Genomic DNA, 22969 nt, shown 5'->3' with positions numbered 1-22969 from the left:
CCGACACCCCAAACCCCTCATCCCTAGTTCCACCCCAGGGCCTGCACTCCCAGATGAAGCCCTCACCCCCTCCTGCACCCCAACCCCCTGCCCCAGCCCAGAGCCCCCTCCCACACCCTGAACTCCTCTGCCCCACGCCCCAGCCCCCTCCTACACTCCAAACCCCTCATTTCTGGTCCCACGTCAGAGCCCGCTCCCCCAGTTAGGGCCCTCACCCCTTTCCGCACCCCAATCCCCTGCCCCAGCCCTGTGAAAGTGAGAGTGAGCCACCAAGGGAGGGGGAATGTAGTGAGCAGGGGGCGGGGCCTCAGAAGGGGCAGGGCAGGGGCGGGGCCTCAGGGAAGGGCTGGGGAAGGGGGTGGGATGTTGTTTTGTGCGATTAGAATGTTGGCAACCCTAACCAATGCAGTGACACTGCTGTAGCGCGTCTGGGGGAGACACTATCCTGACGGGAGAGAGCTCTCCTGTCAGCATAATAAATCCACCTCTGTGAGCGGCGGTAGCTATGTCAGCGGGAGAAGCTCTCCCATCAACATAGCACTGTCCACACCGGCGCTTAGGTCAGCGTAACTTACGTCGCTCGGGGGCTGGCTTATTCATACCCCCGAGCGACATAAGTTATATTGTGTACATGCCCTTTGGCTCCTCTGTAAACAGTCCTAATCTTTTCAGTCTCTCCTCACAGGGGAGTCTGAGGCAGAGAAATTGTCTAGCTTCCCCACAATGTCCTTCTCTTCAGCTATGCTTTACTGCCTGAAAGTCCAGCAGACCCACTCATTCTCTGAGGCCTCTTCTTGCTGATATACTTAAAGCAAGTTACTTACGTCTCTGGCTAGCTGCTCTTCCAAGCTTCCCAATTCCTCCTTTTACCTGGTCCATTCTTTTGGCTTCAGTTGGGCTGGATTTCCATTTCTTGACGGATACCCCTTGCCTTGCCATATATCCAATTTGCTCCCTCCCCTTCATCTGCCCATTTCCTTCTTTGTTCAGGGACGCCATTTGATTAGTTAGCTTTCTTCTCAATTTTAGATTCTTTTAGATTCATAAAGATCTTAATTTCTTCCCTTTAATCTTCTTGCCTAGCTTTTTTTAAAACCATCCCCTTTATAAAGCCTAATGTCACAGTTCTAGGGCGTTTTATGATTCCCTCCCCCAAGGAGATTCAATCAATTTAATTATGGCACATGCAGCAAAAGCTCCCTCATACTTAAGGTTGTATCACAGAGTTCAGTTTTCAATTGAAAATCTTTATTTTGTAAAAATCTCACTGAAATGGCAAAAACAAAAACAAAAAATATAAAATTTGAGCACAATTTAAAATTTTCACAGTGGTTTGATGAAAAATGACTCCATACAGAGACAAAAAGAAGAGTTAAAAAATCACTCCTTTGGCAATTTTCTTCACTGGATTGTCTCATTTTTCTTTGTATCCCTTTTGCAAGAAATTCTAAAACACTCTGGGTCTTGTTCTTTGTTTACATGTGCTGATTGCTGAAATATCAGTTACTCTGGGGTAGTGTTTGTCTACAGAGATTTATAACTTCTTAGCTAAATGGAAAATGTGTGCCAAGTTGAACACACCAAATTTTAATTTGACAAATCTTCTGCAGTGTGAACACAGCCACTCACTTCGAGAGAGACTGACTGACTGCCTTCCCTCTGTCTTACCCATGCTTCTGGCCTAGGAGAAAGCCCCTTGAGCTGGAAAAGAGAAGACCAGGAGTTACTCTTCTCTCTTCTAACTGAGACCACAAACTGCAACCTAGAGGACAATTAGGGAAGAGCTGCTGAACACTCCTCCCTCCCCAATTTCTAAAACAGAGAGCTTGGGCAGTTAAAGTCAAAGCAGGCTTAGAACTCAGGTCTCCAGCAGGCCAAAGCCCAAACTTATCAACTGCCCCACACTGTCTTTCAGCGTGACTAAGCCACACTCCATTCTAGTGCAAATGTAACGCCGACAAGCCACTGGGATGGAACCTGGGACCTCTGGAGCTTAGTACAGGAGCCTCTCCCGCATGAGCTCAAAGCCACATGGCTCTTAGCTAAGGTTACAGAACAGACTCATTAATCTCTAAGTGGTCTCGATGCCACTATAGGGGACAGAACACCACACCCAGGAGGCGTGTGGGTTACACAAACCCTGTAGCATAGACACACAACATAAAGATACCTCATAGCAGGATAGCTCCTTTCCTTTCCTTTCCAGAATAAGCTGTATAGGTACAAGGCACCTTTACACTGGTATAACTGCATCCTTGCTAGGGGAATTGTACTGGTAGACTTAACGTGGTTCAGCTTTTCTGTGCAGACAAGTCCATATGGATGGGGGGGGGGCGATGGTCTGACTGATGTGGACAAATTGGAGAAAGTCCAGAGAAGAGCAACACAAATGATGAAAGGTCTAGAAAACATGAGCTATGAGGGAAGATTGAAAAAACTGGGTTTGTTTAGTCTGGAAAAGAGAAGACTGAGAGGGGAACATGAGAACAGTTTTCAAGTACATAAAAGGTTGTTACAAGGAGGCAAATTGTTCTCGTTAACCCCTAAGGATAGGACAAGCAATGGGCTTAAATTGCAGCAAGGGAGATTTAGGTTGGACATTAGGAAAAACTTCCTAATTGTCAAGGTGGTTAAGCACTGGAATAAATTGCCCAGGGAGGTTGTAGAATCTCCATCATTGGGGATTTTTAAGAGCAGGTTAGACAAACACCTGTCAGGGATGGTCTATAATACTTAGTCCTGCCTTGAGTGCAGGGGACTGGACTAGATGACCTCTCGAGGTCCCTTCCAGTTCTATGATGCTTTGAGCACACCTGGAAATTAAAGAAGCCAAACTTTTAATTAATTCCCACCAGGAGGGTGAGAGTTTGGATGCTTTGTCAAGCAGAATCCATCCAGCTGCGATTCCAGGGAGTGGGAACAATTATTTGTGCAAGCCTCTGAGTCCAGTCTGCGGATAAGACACTGCTATTGGGATAAATGCAGCGTGTCCTATTGCTCATCATCTGCGGTAGAGAAGAAATGCTTCCCTCTGCAGTCCCATTGGCAGGGCAATGGGGAATAGCTTCCTCCTCCACAGCCTTCAGCAAGGACCTTGTGAGCAACTCTCTCTCTGACAGCAAGGAGGCCTCAGGCACTGATGGAGCCTGGTCATTCCCAGCTTCCAACTTTATTGATGGAATGCAACATGTCAGCACTGGAGACGTTTCCTACAGAGCCGGATCCACCTGCTGCAGTACAGGTACAAAGCCCATGAGCTATACGTGTGGGACTACTGCATGGCAGAGAATCTGACGGCTCTAACTAGGGAGGACACAAAAGCCTAGGACTATTGCTGGGAGAGCAAGCCTGCGGCAGAACAGTTCCTAGCCTCTTTAAAGCTGCAGGCAGCCTCTGCCATGATCAATAATGTCAGAACTGGGGGGAGGGAGAGCTCAGTGGTTTGAGCATTGGTCTGCTAAACCCAGGGTTGTGAGTTCAGTCCTTGAGGGGGTCACTTGGGGATCTGGGGCAAAATCAGTACTTGGTCCTGCTAGTGAAGGCAGGGGGCTGGACTGGATGACCTTTCAGGGTCTCTTCCAGTTCTAGGAGATGGGTGTAACTGCAGCAGAAGGTATAGCTTATGGTAAGTCATCTTAAAAACACGCATGTAAACTCTTCACGGCACCAGTTCTGCTTTGTTCCTTTTCCCCCTTCTTGCTGCCAAGCTCAACTTTCACCTAGGCAATGTGCTGTAGATACCCTCAATAGCAGAGCACACTCATAAACTCTGCTATGCACCAAACAGCACACATGAGCACCACGGTGCATATGCATCCTGTGTTATCCTAATGCAATCATAGAACCAAAGACACGTACAGTGGGAAGGGTCATCTAGTCCAGCCCCCTGTGTGGAGACGGGGCCAAATAAACCTAGACCATCCCCGACAGGTGTTTGTCCAGCCTGTTCTTAAAAACCTCCAACGATGGGGATTCCACAGACTCCCTTAGAAGCCTATTCCAGAGCTTGACTATCCTTATAGACTCATAGAAGTGTAGGACTGGAGGGGACCTTGAGAGGTCATCTAGTCCAGTCCCCTGCACTCAGTATTATCTAGATCCTTTCTGACAGGTGTTTGTCTAACCTGCTGTTAAACACCTCCAATGATGGAGATTCTACAACCTCCCTGGGCAATTTATTCCAGTGCTTAACCAGCCTGACAATTAGGAAGTTTTTCCTAATGTCCAACCTAAACCTTCCTTGCTGCAATGTAAGCCCATTACTACTTGTCCTGTTCTCAGTGCTTAAAGAGAACAATTTATTACCCGCCTCTTTATAACAGCTGTTTCTGTACTTGAAGACTTATCTTGTCCCCCGTTAGTCCTCTCTTCTCCAGACTAAACAAACCCAATTTTTTCAATCTTTTCTCATAGGTCATGTTTTCTAGACCTTTAATCATTTTTGTTGCTCTTCTCTAGACTTTCTCCAATTTGGACACATCTTTTCCAAAATATGGTGCCCAGAACAGGACACAATACTCCAGTTGAGGCCTCCTCAGTGAGGAGTAGAGCGGAAGAATGACTTCTGTCTTGCTTACAACACTCCTGCTAATACATCCCAGAATGATGGTAGGTTTTTTTGGGCACAGTATCGCACTGTTGACTTGTATTTAATTTGTGATCCACTATAACCCCCAGATCCTTTTCTGCACTACTCCCTCCTAGGCAGACAAGGTGGATGAGGTAATACCTTTTAGCATGTTGGTAAGAGACACAAGCTTTCGACAGACACAGATGTAAGGACTCGGGGACAAGAACCCATGTCTGCAGAGCCTGGGGCAGCTGATATTCTCACAGTGCTACCAGGAGGCCATGCCACAGCACAGCCAGGGAGCACTGTGGAAAGCAGGCGTTGCAGGAAGTACCGCCCAAGAAACCCAGAGTAGCAGCCCTCTGATTGGCCGAATTCCCCTACTTAACCCCAGGGGTTGCCCCAGGAAGTTGTCTGGTCAATCACACAGACTCTGACGGCACTGCCAGACTTCGGCTCTTCCCCTGGTCTCTGATTCCAGCCGGACCCTGACTTCTGCCCCTTGATTCTAACCTTGTACTACCTCTGATCTCTGAGCCTGGCCTGACTCTGACCCTGACTCTTGTTTACGGGACCTGGCCTTGCAATTCCGCCCACTCCTGACCCTGGTGGGCAGACCTCAGCCCAGCTGTGACCCTGGGCCATGCCACCTACGCCCCAGTCCGTTGTGACAGAGCTCCTCCTCAGTCTGGGAAAGGAACTCAGTGTCACAGCTTAACACAAGATCAAACAGATAGTTTAGCCTCAGTAGCGCACACATGCTACCAGACCATTCAAGGGGAAGTGGCTCGTTAACACTTCCTAGGCAGTCATTTCCTATTTTGACAGGTTTCAGAGTAGCAGCCGTGTTAGTCTGTATCCGCAAAAAGAAGAACAGGAGTACTTGTGGCACCTTAGAGACTAACAAAAATGCCCACTATGCATCCGAGGAAGTGGGCTGTGGTCCACGAAAGCTTATGCTCTAATAAATTTGTTAGTCTCTAAGGTGCCACAAGTACTCCTGTTCTTCTATTTCCTATTTTGTATCTGTGCAACTGAGTATTCCTTCCTTGCATTTGTCCTTATTGAATTTTATCCTATTTATTTCAGATCATTTCTCCAGTTTGTCAAGGTCATTTTGAATTCTAATTCTGTCCTCCAAAAGCACGTGCAACCCCTCCCAGCTTGGTATGATCCACAAACTTTATACGTGTACTCTCTCTGCCATTATCCAAATCATTTATGAAGATACTGAATAGAACGAGACCCAGGAAAGATCCCTGAGGGACCCCACTCAGTATGTCCTTCCAGCTTGATTGTAAACCATTGAAAACTACTCCCTGAGTATGGTTTTCCATCCAGTTGTGCACCTTCTTTATAGTAGATTTGTCTAGGCTAAATTTCTCTAGTTTGTTTATAGCTAAAGATTTTCCTAATACCTAACCTAAATCTCTCTTGCTGCAGATTGTGCCCTTACTTCTTGACCTTCAGTGGACATGGAGGACAATTGATCCCTGTCCTCTTTATAACAGCTTTTAACAGATTCAAAGACTGTTATCAGGTTCTCCCCTCAGGATATGGATATACTAGGAGGCTTTAGGGGCAGGGCTGTGCTTAGGATGACCAGACAGCAAATGTCAAAAATCAGGACGGGGGCGGGGGGTTATAGGAGCCTATATAAGAAAAAGTCCCCAAAAATGGGACTGGCCCTATAAAATCAGGACATCTGGTCACCCTAGCTGTGCTGCTACAACCCTGCCGCTAAAAGGCACGTGGTGTAGCTGCTGTTTGTCGGCAGGAGAGAGCTCTGCTGCAAACAAAGCGCTGTTCACAACGGCGCTTTTTGTCGGTAAACTTTTGTTGTTCAGTGGGTTTTGTTTTGTTTTTTAACACCCCTGAACGACAAAAGTTTTGCCAATGAAGTGCCAGTGTAGAAAAAGCCTCGGTCTTCTTTTCTCAAGACTAAACATGCCCAATTTTTTTTTAACCTTTCCTAATAGATCAGCATTTCTAACCCATTTTTCAATTGTATTGCTCTTCTCTGGACTCCCTCCTCTTTATCCATATCTTTCCTCAAGTGTGGTACCCAGAATTGGACACGGTACTCCAGTTGAGGCCTCTCCAATGCCAACGAGAGTAGAACAATGACCTGTATCTTATATACAACACTCCTATAAAGACACCCCTGAATGATATGTTTTTTTTTTTTTTTTGCAACTGCATCACATTGTTGGCTTATATTCAATTTGTGATCCGCTATGATGCCCAAATCCTTTTCAGTAGTAGTACCATCTAGCCAATTATTTCCAATTTTGTAGTTGTGCATTTGATTTTTCCTTCCTAAGTTAAGTACTTTGTTCTAGTCTTTATTGAATTTCATCTTATTGATTTCAGATCAATTCTCCTATTTGTCAAGGTAGTTTTGAATTATAATCCTATCCTGCAAAGTGCCTGCGACCGCTCCCAGTCTAGTGCTATCCTCAAAATTTTATAAGCAAACTCTCCACTCCCTTATCAGTCATTAATGAAAATATTGAATAGTACCGGACCTAGGACTGACCCCAAACATCTGTTATATTTTCATCTAGATCTGGTGCCTAGGAAGGAGGTGGGATGGGTTGAGACAGGTGTTACAGGCCAACACCCCACCAGATGGCATTGCAAACATTACTCTATCAGGTGCTTACAAGACAACTTTGACCAAATATAGATAGATAGATTGATAATCTCAAAACCCAACAACCTATCCTCAAAGTTATGTGTCTATTTGAAAAAACAGTAAAACTCAAGCTTACTGTAACTGAAAAAGAGCAGACTGATGTTTCTACTGTTTTGGTTTGTTTTAGGGCTGTCAATTAATCGCAGTTAACTCACGTGATTAACTCAAAAAAATTAATCACGATTAATCGCACTGTTAAACAATAGAATTCCAACTGAAATTATTAAATATTTTTGGATGATTTTTTCTACATTTTCAAATATACTGATTTCTATTACAACAAAAAATACAAAATGTACAGTGCTCACTTTATATTATTTTTATTACAAATATTTGCACTGTAAAAATGATAAAATACTATTTTTCAATTCACCTCATACAAATACTGTAGTGCAATCTCTTTATCGTGAAAGTGTAACTTACAAATGTAGATTTTTTTCTACATAACTGCTCTCAAAAACAAAACAATGTAAAACTTTAGAGCCTACAAGTCCACTCAGTCCTACTTCTTGTTCAGCCAATCGCTCAGACAAACAAGTTTGTTTACATTTACGGGAGATACTGCTGCCTGCTCCTTATTTACAGTGTCACCTGAAAGTGAGAGCAGGCGTTCGCATGGCACTTTTGTAGCCTGTTTTACATGGTATTCACATGTTTGTCTGAGCAATTGGCTGAAGTAGGACTGAGTGGACTTGTAGAATTATGTACAAAAAAAACTGCATTCAAAAATAAAACAATGTAAAACTTTAGAGCCTACATTTGTAAGTTCAGTGTTCATGATAAAGAGCTTGCACTACAGTGCTTGTACTAGGTGACTTGAAAAATACTATTTCTTTTGTTTTTTACAGTGCAAATATTTGTAATAAAAAATATAAAGTGAGCACTGTACACTTTGTATTCTGTGTTGTAACTGAAATCAGTATCTTTGAAAAAGTAGAAAACAAAACAAATCATATTCTATTATTGTTTAAAAGCATGATCACACAATCAATTTTTGTAATCACTTGACAGCCCTAGTTTGTTTACAATGTTCATTTGATAACAGTTTTAGTCCCTTTCCACCAGCAAGAAGGGACAAAAGTAACTTTTAAACCCCCCAAAACAAGCCTGGAGACTCAGGCACCTCACCTCCAGCCCCTCTGTTAAACTGATTCCATGCACCTGCCTTTGAACACCCCGAGTGAGTGTTAACTAACCCTCCCGGCACCCGGCACTGGGGGGTAAGGATCTGTCCCCATTCCACAGCCCAGCAGCGACCTTCCCAAGGGAGTGGCACAGCCAGGACTGCGCTCACAGCCCAGCTCCACGCCCGCTCGCTGCCGGCCTCACTCCGCCCAGCCTGGGTGCAGAGGGGCCAATGCAGAGCAGCCGCCCGAGTCCGCCGCTCCCCCCCGGGGGGTGCGGGACACATACTGCTGCCGGCGTGAGCCGCGGGGGCGGTGAATGACAGCGCTGCGACCCCCGAGGAGGCTCAGCCCGGCCCCTAGCTCGCTCCAACCCCTCAGCGCTTCGCAATGAGGTTCGGGGTCAAAAGCAGCCGGGCAGCCGGACCCCGCCCCGGGCCCGCATGGGGCGCACGACCCCCCCCCCCCACACACACACACCCCCGAGAGCTGCGCGGAGCCCGCGGGCACACGCCAGGTTCATGCAGGGCGCAAAGAGCCCAGGAGCCCCCTTCCCGCGCAGGGCATCCTACCCGGGCATCCCAGCTCCGACACCCGCAGGGCCCCCGCTCCCCGCCGGGAGTGCCCCACACGCACGGGCCTGGGGGAGCAGGGGGCGGTCGGGGAGGTGCGGGCTGGGTGCGCCAGAGGCAGCCGGCCAAGGGTCAGGGGGGCGCAAGGGGAAGGCGGTGGCTGCCGCGGGCGCACGGCCGGGTGCAGGCAGGGACAGGGGGACCCCGAGCCCCGCGGGAGGCTGCATGGCCCGGAGCGCACAGCCGGAGCCCGGGGAGTCGGGACGGGCGGTGCGTGCCCGAGGACAGAACCGGGGGTCCGGCGCCCTCACCCTTCTTGAACTCCTCCAGCAGCGTGTCCAGGCGGCTGTCGCTGAAGACCCAGTGCAGCGGCCGGCGGTAGAAGCGGGTGACGGTCTGCAGCGGGGTGCAGTCGTCGGGGTCCACGAAGGCCAGGTCCTTGACGAAGAGCAGGTCCACGATGTTGTCCCGCCGGTCGCCCTCGTAGACCGGGATGCGGGTGTAGCCGGAGCGCAGGATCTCGGAGACGGTGGCGAAGTCCAGCACGGCGTCGGAGCGCAGCAGGAAGCAGTCGGCCAGCGGGGTGAGCACGTCCTCCACCGCCTTGGTGCGCAGCTCCAGCGCGCCCTGCACCATGGCCAGCTCCTCCCGCACCAGGTCGCTGTGCGGGTCGGCGGCGCGCAGCGTCTCCAGCAGGCGCTCGCGGGTGGAGAAGGTGCTGAGCTCCTGGCGCAGCGCCCAGTCCAGCAGGCGGCTCAGCGGGTAGCAGAGCGGGAAGGTGGCGGCCATCAGCAGGCGGGTGAGGCAGAGCGTGTGCGAGGCGATGGCCAGCCCGTGCCGGGAACACACCGAGTAGGGCAGCACCTCGCCGCCCAGGAAGACGGCGCCGGTGCACAGCAGGACGGGCAGCCAGGGCACGCCCTGCACCCAGCCGGCCAGCGCCGGCCCCTGGCCGGGCAGGGATGCGCACAGCCAGCCGGCCAGCGCCGCGTTGGCCCCGGCCTGGCCTAGCAGCAGGGTGCAGAGCAGGTAGGTGCCGCCGTGGCCCCGCACCGCCTGCACGCGGCGCGCCTGCTCCTGCTCCGCGGCCGAGCCGCTGTTGCGCAGCACGCGGAGCTCCAGCGGGTCCAGCGACAGCAGCGCCAGGCGCAGGCCGCTGAACAGCGCCGACAGCGCCAGCAGGAGCAGCGCCCCCAGGGCCCGGAGCCAGCCCGCCTCCGGCAGCGGCCCGAGCAGCCAGGGCGCCCGCGCCGCCCGCCGCACCCGCAGCAGGAAGCCGCCCGCCGCGCCGTGGTGCTGCCAGGCGCGCCCGTCCCAGGCGCAGAGCGAGAAGAGCCGCCCGCGCGGCCCGGCGCCGGGCTCCCCCTTGCGCGGCTCCCGCACCCGCACCCGCACCAGGGCGGAGCCGGCCGAGCCGCCCGGCTGCAGCGGGCCCAGCACCTCCACGTCCGAGGCCCAGGCGCTCTGCTGCGGGCAGCGCTCCCCGGGCGCCGGGCCCGCTCCCGCCGCCGGCTCCTCGATGAAGACCAGGCGGGGCTCGCTCTCCGCGCCGGGCGGCCCGCGGCTGCCGTTCCCCTCGGCCGGCGGCTGGAAGTAGAGGCGCAGCAGGAAACTGGCCCCCTCGACCGCCCCCAGCGCGCCGGCCTCCAGCGAGACCCGGCCCGGGGCCGTGTCCTCGGGCCGCAGCCCCAGCAGCCAGGCGGCCCCGGCGGGCGGGCGGCGGGAGAGCGAGAAGAAGAGCAGCAGCACCGCGCCCCGGCTCCGGCCCCAGCCGCCCGCCGCAGCCGCCTGCCCCGCCATGGCGCTCCGCCTGCACCGCAGCGCCCGGCCGCGCGTCACGCTGCAGCCCACGTGCCGGGCTGGGGGCAGCCGCGCCCGCTGGGGCCGGGGGCCGGCCCGGAGTGTGTGTGGGGGGGCTGCGTCCGGCCTCCCCCTGGCGGGGCCCTCAGCCAGACGGGGCCGGAATCCACGGGGACTGTGGCCAAGAGTCCGCAAAGGCGCAGGGCGGCTGGGCTCACCAGAGAGCAAGTGTGAAAAATAGGGATGCGTGGGGATAATAGGAGCCTATATAAGAAAAAAAACCCAAAATCAGGACTGTCCCTATAAAATCGGGACATCTGGTCACTCTAGGTGCGGCCCCACGGACCCGCTCACTGTAACGGCATGGGGCGGACCAGGGCCAGCTCGAGCATTTCTGCTGCCCCAAGCAAAAAAAATAGCCTTGATCAGCGGCGGCAGTTCAGTGGCAGGTCCTTCGCTCCTAGAGGGAGGGAGGGACTGTCACCCCCGAATTGTCGCACATGCTGCCCCTCTCCCTTGGCTGCCCCAAGCACCTGCTTGTTAAGCTGGTGCCTGGAGCCGGCCCTGGGGCGGACACACGATGAGAAAGGGCCGCGCCTCACGGAACACCGGGAGGGGCGCAAGCCGGGGCCCTTGTCCCTTTGGGAGCAGACAGTTTCCCAGCTCCCAGGACCTTCCCCTCAGTTCGGGCAGGTGGGGCTGGTCCAAGCTGGCTGGTTTATGCCCCGTTTCCACGGCAGCTCAGGGGCTATATTCTGGGCTGTATCTGAATATTTCCAGAGCTTGTCTACATGCGCCTGGCACCTGAACCTGGAATTTCAGCCTGGTGCATGTGAACATGTCTAACAGCATGAACGTGTGTGTCTATGCATGCATGTGACAGCGTGTGTCTAGGTGCATGTGCACATGCATGATGGTGTGAGTGTCTCCACATGTGTGTGATTGTGTGCACCTGTGTGGTGTGGTGTACACATGTGCACCTGTGTGATGGTGTGTGTTTGTATCAGTGTGCACATATGTGATGGTGTGTCTGTATGTGTGGGCACACATGCTGGGGAGTGCCTGTGGGTGTATGTGCACGTGCACACATCTGATGGTGTGTGTATATGACTGTATGTGCGTGCGTGCACACATTTGGTGTGTATCTACATGTGTGTGTACATTCATGTGCACGTGTGATGGTGTGTATGTGATTGTGTGTCTATGTCAGGGGTGGGCAAACTACGGCCCGCAGGCTGTTTTAATCCAGCCCTCTAGCTCCCACTGGGGAGCAGGGTCTGGGCTTGCCCTGCTCCAACCGGGGAGCAGGGTCGGGGGCCGCTCTACACGGCTCCCAGGAGCAGCGGCATGACTCCCCCTCCGTCTCCTACGTCGTAGGGGCAGTCAGGGACCTCCACTCTGCACACTGCTCCCACCCCAAGCACCGCCCCTGCAGCTCCCATTAGCCAGGAATCGAAGCCAAGGGGAGCTGCAGGGGTGGTGCCTGCGGATGGGGCAGCGTGCAGAGCCGCCGGGCTGCGCCTCGCATAGGAGCCAGAGAAGGGACATGCCGCTGCTTCCAGAAGCCGTTTGAGGTAAGTGCCACCTGGAGCCTGCACCCCTGAGCCTCTCCCCATGCCCCAACCCCCTGCCCCAGTCTTCATCCCCCTCCTGCCCTCCAAACCCCTTGATCCTAGCCCAGAGCACCCTCCTGTACCCCAAACCCCTCATCCCCAGGCCCACCCCAGAGCCTGCATCTCCAGCCAGAGCCTCACCCTGCACCTCACTCCCCAGCCTGGAGCCCCCTCCTGCACCCTGAACTCATTTCTGACCCCCAACCCCAATTTTGTGAGCATTCATGGCCCACCATACAATTTCTATTCCCAGATGTAGCCTCGGGCCAAAAAGTTTGCCCAACCCTAATCTATGTGCATGGGCGGCTCCAGGCAGCAAGCACGTGCCTGGGGCGGCAAGCCGCGGAAAGTGGCCTCCTGGTCGCTGTGAGGGTGGCAGTCAGGCATGCCTGCGGGAGGTCTGCTGGTCCCGCGGTTTTGGCGGCAATTCGGCGGCGGGTACGCCGAAGGTGTGGGACCGGCAGTTCGCCTGCAGAAACGCCGCCGAATCCGCGTGACTGCGGACTGTCCGCAGGCATGCCGCTAAAGCCCACCTGACTGCCGTGCTTGGAGCGGCAAAAAACATAGAGCCGCCCCTGTCTATGTGCATATTCACGTATGTGACAGTGTGAATCTATGTGCGTGTGCATGTGATGGGATATGTGTCACAGAGATGACAGGAACACAGTCCCAAGCAGAGCATGTAGGTACAACCAGAACCTCTCAATCAAGTCCTTCTGGGGGGTTCAGGGAGCTTAGACCTCAGCTTGGGGTTCCCTGTGTTGCACCTCCCAGCCCAAACTGAAACTAAAAACTCCTCCAGCAGCTTTCTCCCCTCTGCCCCTCCTCTCCTTTGTTCAGTCTCCCCGGCAGAAGGTGTCATTTCTCCCAACCCCCCTCCTGGCTCAGGTTACAGGTCAGGTAGCTTCCGTCTCATCCCCAGTGTAACACATTCCCAGGTCAAATCCGCCCGCTCCCTGCTCCGTCACAATGTGCAGTGGCAGATTATCACATGGGCCCATGGGGCCTGTGCCCCAAGCCCCCTCCCCCCCACCCCCCCAGGAGTGCTGGAAACTGGCTAGAGGTGGGGGAGCCACTGGGGCCCCATCTTCTAGCCAGGCTAGAAGCCAGAGCTGGCCAGTGGTAAGAGCCAGACAGGGAGCCCTGGACCCTCCACCTGCCCTGGGCAGGGGCTGGGTGTTCGAGAGCAGCCCTCAGCCCCTGTCCCTGCCCCCTGGATGCACTGCCCAGGGTAGGTGGCGGATGCGGGGCTCCCCACAGCGGCCCCGGGCTCCCTGCGGCTCTTCCCACGGCCTGGCTCCACCTTCTGGCCTTGCCAGGGTGTGGGGCCTGGGGTGGGGGAAAAGGAGGAGCAGGGCCCAGGGCCCCATGATGGTGGTGGGGCTAAGGCCCACCTTAGCCCCCCCATTGGAGAAGAAGCCGGTGCGGGGACACCGCTAGCAGGGGCTGGCTTCACACCAGACGAGCTGATCACCAGTTCCCCCACTGCAAAGTACAGCACCTGCCTGAGGCTATTATGCCCACGTTAAAAAAGTGGGAGGGCCTGGCCCCCCTGGTTCTGGCACCCCAGACCCCAGGGTTTGGGGGCCCAAATGTTCTTTGTGCCCAGGCTGCCAAAAAAATTGTAATCCACCTCTGGGGAGGAGAGGGGGTGTGCATGTGTGTGCTGGTATATGTGTGACAGTGCGTCTGGGGCCATCCCAAGGGGACTGCGCAGCCCCGGGACAAATCGACCTGTATGCCCCCCCCCCCCCCTTAACATTTTTTATACGGGTGAAATCTAGTGTCGGGAGGGGACACCAGTGCTGGGGGCGAGGGACTATGGAGAGTCACAGGGTGGCACCTGTACTATGGACAAGGGGCCCCCCTGTGCCCGAGGGTCCTGGAAAAGAGAGGGGTCCAGGGCAGAAGGTCAATGGATGGGGTCAGCCTGGTGCTGGCGTGTTCCGGCGGTGCTAGGATGCTGGTGGCTGGTGTGGTGGCAGGTGAACAAGAAAAATAAACACCATGTGTGCTTCCCGCCAGTGAGTGCAGGCCTGACCCCTGCTGCTGGCGCCAGGCCCCACGCTACCCCTCCCCAGGGCTGGCCTGGCCCCCCGAACCCGTAACCCCAACCCCCTGCCTGGCCTGGTCCCCCAGGCACCCCTAGCCCCATTCCACCCAGGCCAGCCTAGCACCCCTCGCACAACATCCGCACACTGAAGCCTGGGGCCCCCCAAAGTGCAGGGCCCAGAGCGGTTGGTCTGATTCGCCACACCCAAGGGAGGGCTCTGAGTGGGTTTGTGTATGTAGGTTTGCAGGGTGGTGTGTGTGTGTACATGCGTGTGCACACGGGGGGAGAGTGTGTGCTGGGCTGAGGGCCCGGCTGCACTCGGGTGCGGTCCTGTGACCCTAGCACAAGACCCGTGTTTTGCACCGCAAAGTCCTGAGTTCTGAGCTGCTGGGGGCAGGGTGTGTGGGCAGGGACCCCCCCTCCCTCCCTGCCCCGCCCAAGGGGCGCTTGCTGGCTTCTCCGGGCCGGGCCAGACCCACCCGGGGCGCACCGCACGTGGTGCCCTGGTAGGGTGACTAGATGTCCGGATTTTATAGGGACAGTCCCGATATTTGGGGCTTTTTCTTATATAGGCTCCTATTACCCCCCACCCCCGTCCCAATTTTTCATACTTGCTGTCTGGTCACCCTATGCCCTGGCCTGTGGCCGCCCGTGACAATGAGGTGCCTGCACTTGCTCTTCCCAGCCGACAGGGGGTGCTGTGGGTCGCTGCCGGCCCCCCCCCCCCCCCCCCCCGCCCCCCGCCCCGCCCCCCCTTCCCGCCCTACCCCCCCCTCCCCTCACAGCCCCGCCTGGCACCCCCCCCACTTCCTACACACCCCTCCCCCACAGACTCGCCCCCCGGAGTCCCGCCCTGCACACCCCTTCCCCACAGCCCCAGCACCGAGCACACCCCTCCCCCATAGCCTCTGCTCCCCAGATCCCGGCACACACCTCCACTACAGCCCTGCCCAGGGCAAACCCCTCCCCCACAGCTGCACCCACAGGCAAACCCCTCCCCTACAGCCCCTGCTCCCCACACCCTGGCACACCCCTCCTCCATACCTGTACACTCCTCACCCATACCCACACACCCCTCCCCCAGAGCCCCGCCCCGGGCACACCACTCGCCCACCCCATTCCCCTCAGTCCCACACATCCCTCCCTCACAACCCCATTCCTGCACACGTCTCCCCCATTGTCCCTGTTCCCCACACCCTGGCACACCTGGCCCGCACACCCCTCCTCTACAGTCCTCCCCCCCCGCCCACCCTTCCTCCACAGCCCCACCCCAGGCACACCCCTCCCTCATACCCGCACACCCCTTCCCCCAGAGCCCCGCCCCGGGGCACACCCTGCACATCCCACTGGAATGGGTTCCCTAGGGAGGTGGTGGAATCTCCTTCCTCAGAGGTTTTGAAGGTCAGGCTTGACAAAGCCCTGGCTGGGATGATTTAGTAGGGAATTGGTCCTGCTCTGAGCAGGGGGTTGGACTAGATACCTCCTGAGGTCTCTTCCAACCCTGATAGTCTATGATTCTCCCTCACAACCTCATTCCTGCATACCCCTCCCCCATAGTCCCTACTCCCCACACCCTGGAACACCCCTCCCGCACACCTCTCCCCCACAGTCCCACCCCTGGACACACCCCTCCCACGAACCCCGTCCTCTCAGTCCCACACACCCCTCTCCCACATCCCCACTCCAGCACACCCCTCTCCCATAACTCTTGCTCCCCATACCCCTTCCCCACACCCGCACACCCCTCCCCCTCAGCCCCACCCAGGGTACTCCCCATCCCCATAGTCACTAGCTAGACCCATACTGCTCGGCTCCAACGTGGGCAGGCAGGTATTAGCAATGAACCCTTTAAGTGTGCACTTTTTATACCCTTCAGCAAACAAGTGATGTCATAGCCAAACACTGACTTCAACTGAAAACCAATTGGAGACATTTCCAGTCTGAATATTCCGCTATATATTTAAAAGTTACAGAATAGTTGGAACCATTCTTTACAACACGGTTACCTGGACCACACTCATATATGTACGGGGTCAATTTAATGTTATTGTAGAAACCTTAACTGCCATATTTCCTGACTGATTATTTAATTTCTCAATATCATAGAATATCAGGGTTGGAAGAGACCTCAGCAGGTCATCTAGTCCAACCCCCTGCTCAAAGCAGGACCAGTCCCCAACTAAATCATCCCAGCCAGGGCTTTGTCAAGCCTGGCCTTAAAAACCTCTAAGGAAGGAGATTCCACCACCTCCCTAGGGAACCCATTCCAGCGCTTCACCACCCTCCTAGTGAAAAAGTTTTTCCTAATATCCAACCTAAACCTCCTCCACTGCAACTTGAGACCGTTACTTCTTGTTCTGTCATCTGCTACCACTGAGAACAGTCTAGATCCATCCTCTTTGGAACCCCCTTTCAGGTAGTTGAAGGCTGCTATCAAATCCACCTCACTCTTCTCTTCTGCAGACTAAATAACCCCAGTTCCCTCAGCCTTTCCCGCAAGTCACATGCCCCAGCCCCCTAATCATTTTCATGCCCTCCGCTGGACTTTCTCCAATTTGTCCGCATCCCTTTTGTAGTGGGGGGACCAAAACTGGATGCAATACTCCAGGTGTGGCCTCACCAGTGCCGAATAGAGGGGAATAATCACTTCCCTCGATCTGCTGGCAGTGCTCCTACTAATAAAGCCCCATATGCCATTAGCCTTCTTGGCAACAAGGGCACACTGTTGACTTATATCCAGCTTCTCGTCCACTGTAATCCCCAGGTCCTTTTCTGCAGAACTGCCGCTTAGCCGGTCGTTCCCCAGCCTGTAGCAGTGCATGGGATTCTTCCTTCCTAAATGCAGGACTCTGCACTTGTCCTTGTCAAACCTCATCAGATTTCTTTTGGCCCAATCCTCCAATTTGTCTAGGTCACTCTGGACCCTATTCCTAACCTCCAGAGTATCTACCTCTCCCCCTAGCTTAGTGTCATCTGCGAACTTGCTGAGGGTGCAATTCATCCCATCATCCAGATCATTAATAAAGATGTTGAACAAAACTGGTCCCAGGACCGACCCTTGGGCACTCCGCTTGATACCGGCTGCCAACTAGACATCAAGCCATTGATCGCTACCCGTTGAGCCCGACGATCTAGCCAGTTTTCTATCCACCTTATAGTCCATTCATCCAATCCATACTTTTTTAACTTGCTGGCAAGAATACTGTGGGAGACCGTATCAAAAGCTTTGCTAAAGTCAAGCTATATCACATCCACCGCTTTCCCCATATCCACAGAGCCCGTTATCTCATCATAGAAGGCAATCAGGTTGGTCAGGCATGACTTGCCCTTGGTGAATCCATGTTGACTGTTCCTGGTCACCTTCCTCTCCTCCTAGTGCTTCAGAATGGATTCCTTGACGACTTGCTCCATGATTTTGCCGGGGACTGAGGTGTGGCTGACCGGTCTGTAGTTCCCCAGGTTCTCTTTCTTCTCTTTTTAAATACGGGCACTATATTTGCCTTTTTCCAATCGTCTGGGACCTCCCCCGATCGCCACGAATTTGCAAAGCTAATGGCCAATGGCTCTGCAATCAGCGAACTCCCTCAGCACCCTTGGATGCATTAGATCTGGCCCCATGGACTTGTGCATGTCCAGCTTTTCTAAACAGTCCTTAACCTGTTCTTTCACCACTGAGGGCTGCTCACCTCCTCCCCATACTGTGCTGCCCAGTGCAGCAGTCTGGGAGCTGCCCTTGTCTGTGAAGCCCGAGGCAAAAAAAGCATTGAGTACTTCAGCTTTTTCCACATCATCTGTCACTAAGTTGCCTCCCCCATTCAGTAAATGTAGCATTAGAATGGTATTGTGCATTTAATAAAGTTAGTTACTCGTAAGAGAGAAAATGAATAGAAAGGAACATTGTGTTCTTGGAAATGGGATTTCTGCAGAATTTCAGAAACTGCTGCACATCCTTGTTTCTAGACCCATGGCTGATAAATCTGCATTTTACTGCTGTGCATGTGTCCATGGGGTGCAAACGGTAAGGGGCTCAGTCGTCACTTCTCACAGAAGACCCCTGGCAGGGAGTTCTGGGGATGCAAATCTCCATAAGGATTTCCTGACCGTCCTGTCTCCCCCTCCCACATTGTCCCACTATAGGGAGATATCTCCCCTTGTATAGCCCAAATCTGGTGGATCCCCTGCGATCTGAGCAGGTCCATCTGCATGGTGGCCTTGCGCTTCTGCACCAGCTGTGACTCCTGGTGGTTCCCCCTTCCAGCTCCCTGAAAGTGGGTCTCCAATGGAGTCAATCTGGCCTCAGCTGCCAGGAGATCCTTAGAGAGGGAACAACGTGTTCACCCCCTTCCCCAGCACAGGCCCTATGAATAGGTCCCTGTAGTATCCAAAGTGAGTCCCCAGTCTGTGTATAAGAGGGAGAGATCTTTGTGTGAGCATCCCCTCCATGTGTTGATCAGACAGGGATGATCTCGGCCAATGCAGTTTTTTAAACATCTGCTTGATCTGTCTCCCCAGCCCATGGGTATATTTGGCAATAACTTGAAGAGCCACAAGGTGGCGAACTCTCCCCATGCTTCTGTCAGTAAAAGGAACCGCAGATTGATGACTTTGGAACTGGTGCTTTTAAAAATCATTTCTGGTAGTTACTGTGAGGTGCAACCTCTTCTGGAAGGTGGCTGGTAGCTCCCGGCGATGCTGAGCCTTTCATCTGAACCCTGTGTTTTCCCGTCTGTATAATTCTACTTTTCGTGCCTGGAGAGCAGGACCCTGTGGAGCCCAGGCCCCCGGTGTGTGACTAGGTGCCATTGGAGGCTGCTCTCTCCCAGCTCTTCAGTTAATTTTCCCAAGAAAGAGACACCAGGTGGTAATTTTCGAGCTCTCTAGGGACCAGTGATACCTTCGTGAACACTGACCAAGCTACCCCATGGTTTAGGGATGGTAGGTTTCCTTCTTCAAAGATGACATTTACTGTCTCCATCAGAAGGGTCAGCTGATCTGGAGCGTCTCTTCCTAACCCTAATGTTACATTAAGAAAAACAGACATGTCAGGCTTCTGCTTCAAGCAGCAGGGGCATGTTTAGGGTGATGCTTCTTTTAGCAAAATAAAGAGAGGCTGGATACTAGGACCAGGTCACGTGCTGTGAGTTGGACGTGGCGTTTGGTTTGGAGCAGCCTGAGAGAGGAGAAGATTAAAAAGCAACAGGACTCGGAGCTGGTACCTCCACTCCCAAACCGGAGCAGTCAGAAAGATCTGGCAGGGAGATAGGGCTTGGTCTGAGGAGATTGTAACTGCCCCCTTCAAGTGCTGTCCCTTCCACTCCCATTCGCTTTGTCTAGATGAGGCTCTTGTCTTCAGGAGAAGAAAAGGTGTATTTTTAACACGGGGTAACTAGTGAAGATAAGGTGGCTTGTAGTTTTCACTCAACCTGCTAACATGTGTGAAAACTGCAAGCTGCTTTGTCTTTACTAGGGTTTTATCTCATTTTAGTTAGCCTGTGTTAGCTAACAGGTGGTCAGACCGCAGCTCTCTTCGTAGAGAAGATACACCCTGGGGGTGAAAGGTGCATTGTTAGGTGGTGTCTAATAGCTCAGTCTATTTAATACCTTCTTAAACTGTAGACAAGACAAAGCAAGTTGTCCTTTAACACATGCTAAATTGGTCAAGTAAAAGTGCTCGGGGTGTTGTCCTCACCTTTAAGGCTCTGCACAGAGATCTGCCCTGGCAACATCCTATCTGTTAGGGCTCTCTAGGGGCCCCACTTTCAAAATATCGAGGCACCTGATCCCAGCCCCCATTTCCACCTATAACTCCTCTTGCACCTCATTCTCTGGTCTCCTCGTCCTTTATTCCTTTCCCTACTGGTGACACTGCTCTTACTTTAGAAACAGTGACCCTTTTCCCGGGCTCCAGGATTCCCCAATTGCCCCTTCAAATCTCTGCTTTAAATCCCACTTCTCTTGCCTGCCTTCCATTTCTGATCTGTTCTGACCCTCATGCCTTGTCCCTCAACTAGTGGTACCCATGTGTCATGAGCTGTACTGGTGCTTTGAACCCTACTGGGCCACCACCATCCTGTTCTAAGTTTGCCTACAAAAATCTGTGTAGGACAGGGGCACTCTGGCTCGGAATGAGGAAGTGGGCTGGGGCTTATAAAGAAGCTCTGCTGACCCTGGCTTTAGGGCCTGAAGCCAGAGTTTCATGAGCAGGGTAGGTTGGAACTATCCTCCCACTCCTCTCAGTGAAGAGGTATCAGGCAGGCTTGGCCCTAGTGGTTCGCTGAGAAACAGGTAAGCAAGGCAGGCTGGGGACTGTATGGCAGCCATGTTAGTAGTTCTACCTTCTGACAAAGCATGATGGGAAGTAAAGGGAGTATTTAAAGCAGTGATACTCAGACTGGGGTTCTGAAGTTGCAAGTGATTCTTTGCAGCATGACGGGGTGCTGGAACAGTGTGTGTAGGGGGTGTGCTGAGAGCCATTGAACCAAACTAAACCCGGTATGTAATGGAAACCACATCACACACCCCGCACCCCTAGTTCCAGTGCTTATGGCATATGATGTTAAAAAACACTGTGTGATTTAGTTATTTACCAGTCAGGAGGCTTTTACTATGTTATTAACCAATTGTCGTTTATAAAATGCTTGGTCAGTCATTTTGCATGAGAATAATATATATAAAAATAGTAACTGAAACACTGAATTCACACTCCTGTGGCTCCTGTGGGTAATGGTGATCACTAATTTGGCTCCTGAGCCACTGAGGTGTGAGTAGCACTGATCTAAAGGCTCCTGTTCCTCAAGGTGGGCAGAAGTCTAGAGGGAGTCAGGCTGGCTAGCTGCTTCTCGTGGAAGGCATGTGCAAGTAAATCAAACTTGTTTATGTTTTCTCTTTGTAACCCTTTGCTTAGTAACACCTCGGGGGCAGACACCTCTGCAGAGCATGTGAAACACCTGCTGGGAAGTGGGGACGTTTTGCTGCTGCCTTCTGGGGCAGGCTGAACTAAAGATCGCCAGGCAGGAGAACATTGTTTACAAACTGCGGTGTGCCTCTTTTGTTCAGCCTCTGACACTATCTTGTACAGACTGTAAGCTGCTCTGATAGGGACAATCTCTTACCGCATGTTTGCAAAGCACGATGGACCTCTGTGGTGCTGCCTAGGTACAGCAGTTAGTCCATACTAAGCAGTGGCCTCTCCTGCACAGGTACCGCAAGTGCCTTACTCTGTTTCCATCTGTTTTCCAAGGGTTTGGGATAATGGCTGAGGGCTGCCCATTCTGACAGGGAAGCTAAAGGGCGGAAGTCAGGAGGTTTAACTAATTTCTGCAATTTAAATATATAATCAGTGACATATGGTGATACTAAATACAGAAGAAAAGTGGTTGTATAAATCAAGCTTTTGCACACAGTCAAAAGCACATAGCTGTAACAACAAATTTAACCGCTCCCTACCCCCTCCCAATAGTGTCTGTACTATGGAAAGTAATGGGCCACGTTTCCAAACAATCTTGGCATGCGATTGCATGTACATTTTGCCTGCATAGCTGTTTATCTAATTTGCCCCAAATTCCTATAACTAGAGATTCAACAAAAAGTTGAGGGAGAGGAAAGAAGTACAGCAAAGTTCTGCAGAGAGTACAAAGGCAATTCCCACGTTATACGTTCCTGGCCCAAGCCTGTAACTTTTTCTGCAGGGCTGGGCCCCGGTACCCAGCACAGAGACCCCCTGGGAGTTCTGGATGTGCCCAAGAATCTTCCCATGCTGAGGCAGTTGTAGGATCAAGCCCTATAACTGTAGGTGTGATGTGAATACTTGTCTCACAACTCATTGCGTTCAGGCAATACTTCCCCAACTTGTTACCCAAACACAGGAAGGAACAGGTAAATTGCATCTGATTCATATTACGTAGTTGGTAAATCACGTTTCTAGCTAGTTTGTGGAGACCCAGACAGATTTCCCAAATTCTTCACTTTCCTCTTTGAAAATGACTCTATCAAGGACTTCATTTCATCACACCTTCCTCCTCACTCCTAGGCAGAGCTGCTCAGAAATCTTCAATTGAAATGGTTTTTCAACAGAAAATGCAGTTTCTTCACAATTTGAAATTTTCCTGAAGAAAATTTCCATGTGCGGAAATTATTTTATTTTGTACCTGGAAGAGTGAAATGCAATATTTTGAGGTAAGTCATTTCGACATTAATTTGTGTGTCTCTGAGCTGCTCCAGTGCCTCATGGGACTTATATTTTGAAAGCCTCATGCCCACATTCTCTTCTATGAGTTATGTTCCCTGGCTGGATTATATTTCCCATGATGCACAGCAGTGGTTTAACCAGAGGGAATACCATGATGCATCAAAAAGAGACACAGATTCATGCTGAAATTAAACATTTTGATGTTTCCAAATAGAATTTTTTTAGAACTTTCTGTCCTGTGAAAAAATTTGGTATTTGACTTTTCAGCCTAATTCGGGATGAAAACATTCTGAAATGTCAGAATTTCTTGCAGGGCAGAAATTCTGTTTTTTGAATGGCTCTGCTCCTAGC

The 22969-nt window shown here is 52.6% G+C and overlaps 1 protein-coding gene across 1 annotated transcript; it reads right to left on the bottom strand.

The window, feature by feature from the left end:
- Positions 1-379: 379 nt before the first annotated feature.
- On the bottom strand, positions 380-10764 carry LOC117880602 (metal transporter CNNM1-like). Its single transcript, XM_034776885.1, has 2 exons — positions 9276-10764; positions 380-1762 (listed from the first exon to the last, which is right to left on the bottom strand). The coding sequence occupies exons 1-2, from the start codon at positions 10762-10764 to the stop codon at positions 1665-1667; spliced, it is 1587 nt and encodes a 528-aa protein (XP_034632776.1). The 3' UTR covers positions 380-1664.
- Between the last annotated feature and the right edge of the window lie 12205 nt (positions 10765-22969).

The sequence above is a fragment of the Trachemys scripta genome, chromosome 7, assembly GCF_013100865.1.
Source record: "Trachemys scripta elegans isolate TJP31775 chromosome 7, CAS_Tse_1.0, whole genome shotgun sequence".
In the NCBI taxonomy this organism is placed as follows: domain Eukaryota; kingdom Metazoa; phylum Chordata; order Testudines; family Emydidae; genus Trachemys; species Trachemys scripta.
The sequence above is the reverse complement of the archived record's forward strand: the minus strand, read 5'-3'. Positions and strand labels throughout refer to the sequence as shown.